This window comes from Penaeus chinensis, chromosome 19 (genome assembly GCF_019202785.1).
Source record: "Penaeus chinensis breed Huanghai No. 1 chromosome 19, ASM1920278v2, whole genome shotgun sequence".
In the NCBI taxonomy this organism is placed as follows: domain Eukaryota; kingdom Metazoa; phylum Arthropoda; class Malacostraca; order Decapoda; family Penaeidae; genus Penaeus; species Penaeus chinensis.
The window spans coordinates 23,827,607-23,837,606 of record NC_061837.1 but is presented as its reverse complement, the minus strand read 5'-3'; the positions used below and the strand labels follow the sequence as shown (position 1 = coordinate 23,837,606).

The window sequence follows — 10,000 nt, the reverse complement described above, 5'->3', positions numbered from 1 at the left end:
TTATATAAAATATAAAAACAAAATTGGGGGGATAGTGCAGCTAATTCATGACTGGATACTGAAGTAAAAATGTTCTTAATACTGGACTACTCTACCATATCTTTTCATCAATTAGCTATTTCTTCTCTCTCTTGTCTTGAAAGATCTGTAGAGATTCATTCAAAGTATTCTTGGCTAGCTACAGGACAACTTCTCTGTACTTGTTGATCCATGCCTGTTATACTAGGCAAAGAAACCTGCTACTTGACAGCTGGCATGGTAGAGTATTTAATGAATTACATTATATCCTTAACAGAATATCTAGTATTATTTTTTCATCCATCACATCATGAAAAGAATTGGCTTGACGGGCGGGTACCATGAACATGACATCACAGGAAAATCTGGCTGTGGGCAAGGGTGACGCAAACTTACCATTGTGAAAATTTCAGCTGAAGGTTGGGGTGATGGGAAAGATTTGCCACAAGTGCACAAAGCTCTTGGAGGGTGATTAGACTCATTTGGCATTAAGGAAGGGGCTTTTGCATTATTTTCATCAAGAAACAAGTGTGGAATGTAATGTCCATTAGCCATGACTGGAAGAGTACTTACTCCTGGGAGGATACTACTTCTATGCTTGGGATCCTATTCCTGGCTGCCATGACCAGCAGTGCAGGTTGTATTACAGAAAATTTAATTTTATTTAAAAAAAACAAAGTTACTTATTGTTATTATTATGGACTATCTGGAGAGATAATATGGAGTCTCTGCAATGAAAACAGTCTATTACCATCTGAATAAAGCAAATCAAATGACAAATATAGAAACTGGAAAATAGCATGAAAGATAAAAATGCTTATGCAGAAAAAGAGAAAATAACATTGCAAAGGGGAGGCATGGAGTCTTGTCACCACACACAAGTGTTCCTTTGAACCCAGTCTACAAGCCGCACACCCAGCAGTTCCCTCTCACAGAGGCCTAACGCAAATATTTTGGGTCATGTGACGACAGTGGTACATCCAGATCCAATAGGTTAAACTCCTTTCAGGCCACGTGAATCAAATTTCTAGGTATGGGATCTTCTTACTGACATGTAATAGAAAAATGTTAAGGCACTCTTGGAATTCTCAAAGGATACAAAATGGCATACCCTATCTAGGCTTAATTATATAAACTGGCTTCACGAAATATCACTTTGTATTCCTATCATTTTAGATAGTGAACCTGGGCTGAGTAACTTTAATTTATGCATTAATATATGTTTTGGTCTAGTTTTACCCAGTATTTTGGGAAAAATATAAATCACAAAGGAACTACAATCTTTTTCTGCAATTTATCATTTCACTGCTATTTGAATATGCTGAAATCTTCATAACATCCCACATCAAAATTGAAATGCAATGCTCACAGATGTTCCTGCACTGCTTACATATCATATAAAACAAGCTAATATCACACTACAAAAAAATATAGACCACAGAACCCAAGTATAAAGTTATATGCGATAGTTTAAGAAGAGAAGGTAATGGAGCCATAATGGAGAAAAGAATAATATTCAACAGACTTCCTTTAATCAGGATTGCTAAAGCTTCCACTTTGAAAAAAATAAAAATGACAGATCACCTAGTTTTTTTTCTTCATGGTATCATTACATATACTCAGCTTAACCCAAACATCCTTTCGTTATGTAGTGTCCACTGTAGTTTTTTGTGAATTTCATTGCATGCAGATGGCTCCACAAGTGCTCAGCCACCCAGGAATCAATTAGTAAGCCCCTGTGTCCATGTCTGATTCCCTCATTCCTTGAATTTTCTGATCTATAAATACTAAGTGCTGTTAGTAATATTCCTAATTTGATTACCATAATGCTACTAAATTATTAACAACAGTAAAAATATTAAATAATAAAGAGAATTTCATATTTAAATCAAGGAAATGGGTAAACAGATGAGATAGGTAGGACTAATAATTGACTCCTTGGTGACCAAGCACTTGTGAAGCCATCTATATGAAAACACAATTAAAAGATCAAAATTACAGTCGACATGACATGTATTTCTGATAAAAGCATTTATTAATCCCCTTCTACCAAGTGCTACACCTTGTCATAATGCAAGATTATGAGTAACAGGCTTTTTTTGTATCAATATTACATTTTATATAAATTTTCCAGGAAAATCTTTCCAAATCCTAAGATATTTCCTTGCAGTTGTATTTGCTCTTCAAAGATAAAGAAAGCTGTCATTTGAAAATGCCATTCATCTAAAACAACGACACTACCACAGACTTCACAGAAATACCTCTATCATTTCTATTACACTAATCTAGATTTGGAAATTATTCTAATTGTTTCTATAAAAAATAATTCAATTGAAAACTGACTTTTTCAGGCATTTTCTATATTTGCATTAATATCAAGTAACTAAAAATCCTAAAGAGACATGAATCTTACTCAGCACTTGACAGACAAACAGTCAGTAACTATAATAACAAGAGTATAGTACTTACTTGTGAGCCTGTGTGAGGCTCTTTCCCTGACGGTTTTCCTGAAGGCTGCGGTATATGAACATGTTGCTGTTGCTGTAGCTGTGGCTGTAGCTGTGGCTGTAGCTGTGGCTGTGGCTGTGGCTGTGGCTGTGGCTGTGGTTGTGGTTGTGGTTGTGGCTGTTGCTGTGACTGCTGCTGCTGCTGTTGTTGTTGCTGTGGCTGCTGCTGCTGCTGCTGTGGCTGCTGCTGCTGCTGCTGTGGCTGCTGCTGCTGTGGCTGCTGCTGCTGTGGCTGCTGCTGCTGTGGCTGCTGCTGCTGTGGCTGCTGCTGCTGTGGCTGCTGCTGCTGTGGCTGTTGTTGTTGTTGTTGTGGCTGTGGTTGTAACTGTGGCTGTAGCTGTGGTTGTGACTGTGTTTGTGGCTGTGGTTGTGGTTGTGGTTGTTGTTGTTGTTGTTGTTGTTGTTGTTGTTGTTGTTGTTGTTGTTGCTGTTGTTGTTGCTGCTGTTGTACTTGTTGCTGCTGCTCAAAGTCTTTCCGGTCCAGTGACAGAGTCATTGGATCTCTATGAGTCCTTATATTGCCATGCATACCCATGCCAGTATCAGTATCAAGGTAGTGTAGGCTGATCACAGCAGCAGTGCCAGTTGCATTGAGCACACACACTTCATCACTAATGGATAAAAAGGGGATAGTCAGCCCTATATTTTTTCTACTCTCTAATGTTATAGTGAGAAAAGTTAATGGCAGGTATTAACAAATTTTGCATTATTAACTGAACAACGCACAATATGACCAATAGAAAGGATTACAGACAACCATTCACATAAAATTTCAGACCCCATAAAAAATATATCTATCTATTATTTCAAGATATTATTGATCCTTTCCTCCTCCCTTTCTTTTTATAATAATCAATAATGATATCCAATAAGTGTATTTTCTCATAACAACAAAATATGCAATTAGGAAAGAAGCATATATAGTCAATGCAGTATCAATAAAATGAAAAATAATATTGCATTAAATATAACAAAGTATATGAAGCTAATGAGTTCTATTTAGTTTTACCACTTAACCCTAAAGTCCTATTCACCAAGATCATGACAACCTCTTGCATGCTGTCAAAAATTGGCAGGCCATCATTCAACATCTATTTCACTGTAAGGCTGGAATAATTGCTGTTTTAAAGAGTTATATAAGGCACATTAATCTGGAACACTTAGTCTCTGAAAAGAGAAAGTCAAAACAACACAAAAACCCTATTTTTCATTGAATCTATGAAGTTCACAGTCTCTGCATTGACCAATACACCTTTGAAACAACCGTCTGTAGATATGCGATAAACAATTAAAAATACTTCATTCCTCATGTTTTGTGGAGGTTCCACAGGCATTCACTTACTGTGCATGCATATGAGAAAATCCTTTGGCTTTTCTTCACATCCATCAAACATTAGTAACAGTGAGGCATAACCCTCTCACAATTATGCAAATTCTCTTCAACTAAATATTACCATATGATCTTACCTAATTGTGGTAAACTCCTCATACCCAAGGACAACATTGCATGCAAGAGCACGGGCATGTGAGCGTATTTCCATCCTCAGTTGAGTCCACCAGTTGTCTCGTGTTTCTAGCTCCTCTGGGGTGTGAGTGCGGTCAAGCAGCTTTACAGATCGAGCACTCACTGTTCCACCTGATGGTTTAAATGATTTGATTCTCAGTTTCATCAACAGATTTCCCTCGTGCAATATCTGCATGACGTTTGTGTTAATACATTCTGAAGATAATCTTTTTCTTTTTCTGCTTTTCTCTTTTTTTGATAACTATTATTACTGTTCCTTACCAAGGTGTAGGATGAATCCAGTTGGAAAATTCTTCATGGTGAGGAAGGGGTATTCAAGGAGATCAAAGGAATCCTGGGTCATTATAGGTCGGTGTATCCCAGTCATTGTCCCCCCCTTGCCCCCTCCACCCCCCCCTGAAGATCCACCACTACCTGCTAAGCTACCACCTGTTTGGGTTATAAAATGAAAAGTAATAAGCAGAAAATGAAATGTTTAACCTCAAATATCCATACTTTAATTAACTGCAATAAAACATATGCTCCATGAGATACATTTAATTTCTAATATTCTTCAAAGAAAATTATAATTAATAATGACTGATTTTTTCTCAGTATTCCAAAATATGAAAAAATAACAATTTTAGTATTATCTTTAGTATAATAAATTTCATTAATTATCAATTATATCACCATAAACTTTGACATTTTTTAAAAACTTTGATGATATATTACATATTTATCAACTGACAAGAAATCAAGTGAGTATGAAAGTATAATCTAATGGTCACACAGGACACTGATCAAAAAAACACATGCCCGGTGTCTGTGTATTGACACACAACATTTTGACTGCATATTTAATTAATTCTTAGTCTGATTTACTGTAACTGATATATCAGATTCTAAAAAATTATTATTATTTTATAATATTTGTCTCCCCCAAAGCCGTCAAAACAGACCTGTAATCTCAACATACCCTTTGGAGTGATGGAAAGATCAGAATCAGATGAACGTCTGTTGATGGAGACTCCCGGTGTACGTGCAGGGCTGGCCAGCTTTCCTGAATGCGTTGGGGAGTGTGTTGGTATGCTTCCATTGGTGGCAGCACAGCCCACAGAACCAGCCTCATTCTTGGATCCGTCAGTCTCAATGGGTAAGGGGCTCCTGGACACGGGGTAACAGCCACTAGTATGGCGACTACGAGACGAGCGCTTCGGGGAGCCTACCATCGATGCTGAGCCGGGCCGGGCCTCCACTAACATGTCTAGGCTAGAGATGTACACAGGATGGGAGGGACACTTAGCTGCTACATCTAAAGCACACTGAAGCAAGTCTCTGCTATCCATGCTCGGACTACTTGCTACATGATGAAATGAAGAAGAGGAAGATGAAGACAATGAGGACAGATTTGAGGATGCTGATACTGAGGATCTGAATGAGGATGATGTGGATAAAGGTTTCAGGTAATGTGGTTGTATGGTATTAGGGATTTGAGACATACCACAGGTTAGAGTTGGGCTTGAACTGGACACAGGAAGGTTGTTCTGTACACTTGTACAGGGTGATCCACACACAGATAATGAATGCCTCATATTTGCTGCATCTACTTTTATGCAGGTGTCATTGCTTGCAGCAGTATTTACCTGCTCTAAATGTGGGAGTGTAAATACCTTTGTTTTTGAAGGAAGAATGGGAGTTGAAGGAGTAACTGCAATATCAGGCAATGGGCTGGTGTTCACATGGGGCATTTGCTCCTCATTTTGTTTTAAAAATGGTTCTCTTACTGGGAGGAGCTCAAGACTAAGGATCTCTGGTTTGTTGTTATAATCCAAACCTGATGTAACAACCAGTCTTTCCTCTTTTTGGGATTCTTCTAAAATAATGTTCTTCTCTCTCTCAGACTGGATGAATTCATGGGTTGTTGTGACCATACACAATCCACTCTTCCTCTCAAGTCTAGTCTGCTCATTATCACATTGTCTTTCTCCATTTTCATGATTAAAACCTTCAGCAACAGGTTCTTCAAAACTTGTACATTTATTGCAGAATGAACTGCATTTTTCACAATAAGGAATAGCATTACCCAGCTGAGGCATAACAGGTGATGTAAGCACAAATTCATCATCAGGTATTGTTGACCCACACATCTCACTGCAGGACCTGATTGAGTCACTCAGAGAACGGGTCAAACCCCGATGTAAGTCACTGACATCTACAGGACCTGTAAAATGACTCTCAATAGAACTTTGTGATGTTAGTTCTTCCTCACTAAGGAAAAATTTTTGTGGGGAACCTTGTGTTGGAACTTCACTTCCTGGCAACCCTACAACATGCTCTGGACTGCTGAAATTTGATGTTAGCTCTGAACTACATGTATCTTCATCCGAAGAAATAAACTGTAATGGTCCTGGTGAAGTTGGATCTCCAGCAAAACTTTCTCTTGCATAAATGCTCTTATTCAGTGTTGGATCTGAAAAGGCTGTTGATAAGGTCTTATATGAGTACTCTATATTGGTTACTTCAGGACCAATGTCTTCTTCATCCGAATACTGACTAACCTCCTCTTCATCGAGGCCTATGACTTCTACATCAGGAGAATCAAGATCATAGTCTTCATTCGAGTCCTCTGGAGAAGTAATTGACCCCTCATTCTTATCTCTTACATTCTGGTGCTTCACCCATGATTGACCTCGACCCAACAGTCTCACCATAGGGCTATGTACTTTAGGAGCAGACTTTTGAGAACTTTTACTTGAAGACTTTCCACAATAATCTCCACTAACATCAAAGCTTTGTGACTTTTCAAGTCCTCGGAGCCTCATAACTTTCTGAGCTGTCTTGCGAAGTCCAGCTCTCAGAGACTCTATACTATCTTGTCGCACACCTGTCCAGGTAGGAGACACAGGTTGCTGTCTGTGTTGAAAACCATGCATTGGCCAGGGCCCTCTTGTCTTGTGAGGTCTGCGACAGCCAAAAGTTCTAGAGCAATTTGCAAGTGGTAGAGATGAATTTCTCTGCATGTAAACTGGGGGATGTTGTGTGATTGTGGAACTTCTCTTACGTCTCACTAAGGGAAGACCACGAATCATGCGTTTGGCACTTGTCAGAGCTAACTGGCCTGGCAGTGGCTTGGAATGATCTGCCACTGGACTAACCATAAGGTCAAGCCACTGTGACGGATGATAGGATGGGTTATGAGGTGAATAGGTTGGGCTGCATCGTAAAACTGAGTGTGGGCTGGTCCAAGGACTTGGGGAAGATGATGATAATTTATTAGGAATGTGAACAACAGAAATAGGCATAGGTTTATCAGAGTTAGGGAACAACAACATACATATTTTCTAGTACAATCTCATCATCCAAACTAATTCACATACCATCAAAGACATTCAACACATTATAGATGTTAAGAGCAAGTATAATTAGGCAACTCATGGAGAAAAAGCAGTGGTAATGAGACCACAATGGGCCCAATCACACCACCATCAAACAAGGGTCGTACAGTGCATTAATTGGTTATATTATTGGCAGGTTAATAAGAGGGAGAGAAGGATAATAGGAAAGAAGAACAGAGAAGCGATATTAATAAACTTTGACATAGAAATAGGTTTTAACTATCTTTTTGTGTAACCAGTTGAAAAAATAGATTTATAATAACAATACTATGTTTAAAAAAAAATTATATATTAAATCCTAAAAATTCTCCATTTCGTTAGGTAAATTCCACAAAAAAAAAAATTCCAGGCAAACCTATCTTGTAGACAGACTAATACCACAAATATAGCACAAAAATGAAAGAAAAAAAAAAAGAGTTCAAAAAGCTTCTTACGTAAATTGTAAAATTAAAATAGACAGCAAATGACAGCCTACATAAATGATCTAGATGTGCAAATATCTTGAATCATTGTCTCTCTTCCCATATATTTTTCAAATCTAAATTAAAAAAAAAAAAAATGTATATATCTCATTCAGATCATATTTTAAAAGAATACTGATGTTCTTATGCAAACTCAAGACGTACTCACAATTATCCTGTCTTGCAACTTTCCTTCTCTGATATCCCCTTTATTTCTATTAACACTGAAATTAACTGCAGTATGTGAAATTTCCCACAACTCATAATAATGCCTAGTACCAGTATAATAACTATTCCATTATAGAGCTCTTATATGAAATCAAAGTCTGTACTCGAAGGTTCAAATATTGACACGAACTGTCCTTACAATTTAACAGCAGTGACATATGAATGAAGGTCTTCTAAAAATCTGCACTGTAGACTCAGGACAATAATTTGCTCAAATGTCAAGACCAGTGAGATTTTACATTAAAAGCACAGTCTTTATAACAAGTCATAACCTTACTAATCTGCCAGTTCCTTTTAATTCTTATCACTGATATTGACAAAAAATACAAAAGCATATTGTCTGAAAAAATATTATGGAAAATTACCAACATACATTGCAGTTTTTGTTTCTTTACACTTGATTCACTCATATAAGAGTAGATACAGATTCAGCAGGAGAGACAGTTTTAGATCTTTAGTCATAGAACAAGAATAACTTCATTTTACAGCATCCTCTTACAAGTTTAGTTTACTACTTCATGCACACTGCTATGTAATTTAGGATGGTTTATTTCTTTAACTAATCACTACAGGTGGGAGAGTAAATCTTTCAGAAGTTACTTTCCACAAGACAAAATTCTGGGAAGGAAACAAACAGTGAAAGACATATATATACAGTGAAATTTCTACAGCATCCCTGCTTTACCTATACAAATCAATTACCAGAAAAATAAAGAGTAACCACATAAAACAGCACCTACATTTCCTGTCCTTGAGATATCCTATTTTAAAATAAATCTCATCTTCTCTCTCTCTCTCTCTCTCTCTCTCTCTCTCTCTCTCTCTCTCTCTCTCTCTCTCTCTCTCTCTCTCTCTCTCTCTCTCTCTCTCTCTCTCTCTCTCTCTCTCCCATTGCTATCTAAACTCCTCAAGTATTTTCACACCTTACCATTTTTCTGATTCATTTATCTATACCTTTAGTTATCTACTCAACTGAGGATCTACTTCCTCTGTCATTTTAGAATTATTTGTCTGTCTACAGATATATCTATCTTTCAATTCATTTACTTAACTACATAATAGTCTCTTTACCTACTTTATTCTATGTTCCTCTATATACCTACTTACATGTTCAGCAGTCTGTCTGTCCATAAAGTCTGTCAGCCTGTCAATCTGTCTATCTATCAATCTATCCATCCAAATCTCTTCTATCCATTTATTCCTTCATCATTACATTTATCCATCAAAATCTATTTATGTACAGTATCTCCATCTATCAATCCATTCATCCATTTATCTAATACTTCTTCCTTAACCCACTTATGACAGAAGACAAATCATCACATCTTGGTTAACTGAAACTGAATGCATGCATGTTTCTTTCTCTTCAAAATTTTCACTTGAGCAGCTGACAGTGCTTGAAGCATAGTGCACAGCTCAGTAAAATGTTGGTGTATCCATTCATGAGTGAGTTAATAATAAATGATATATCTGAATGGACAAACCTCACACAGACACCCGCTTTCATTTTCACTATCATGAGACTCTATCTCAGTATTTCCTAGATGTAATGCTAGCAACATGTAATTTTAGTTCTTTAATAAAGACTTCCTTCCCATCTACAGAAATCAAAAGAACACACGAAAACTCCATCATGGATAAGCACAGAAGCAGACATTATTCCACAAGAGGAAAACTGATGACTTCAGCATGCAACACAAGAGGTATAGACAACGGCATTCCAACAGGAGAGAAATAGTGGCCCTTCACTACCTAAAAACACAAAACTACCAGTACTTCCTCCTTTCTCCTCTTTCACAGCTTGCTTAAGTTAAGAGATCATGGATGACAATCTTCATACTTTCATTCATAAAATTTTTGTTATGCTTTATCACTGCTTCCAAG

General features: G+C 37.3%; 1 protein-coding gene across 1 annotated transcript in view; it reads right to left on the bottom strand.

Annotated features, from left to right (window-relative positions):
• LOC125034967 overlaps positions 1–10,000 on the bottom strand; it is a 38,878-nt gene that overhangs the window by 16,570 nt on the left and 12,308 nt on the right. The window contains exons 7-12 of the mRNA XM_047627014.1: positions 8,058–8,178; positions 5,009–7,373; positions 4,312–4,479; positions 3,993–4,161; positions 2,852–3,136; positions 2,488–2,674 (exon numbers count right to left, since the gene is read on the bottom strand). Coding sequence (XP_047482970.1) covers positions 2,488–2,674; positions 2,852–3,136; positions 3,993–4,161; positions 4,312–4,479; positions 5,009–7,373; positions 8,058–8,178 — 3,295 coding nt within the window. The remainder of the gene's footprint in view (positions 1–2,487; positions 2,675–2,851; positions 3,137–3,992; positions 4,162–4,311; positions 4,480–5,008; positions 7,374–8,057; positions 8,179–10,000) is intronic.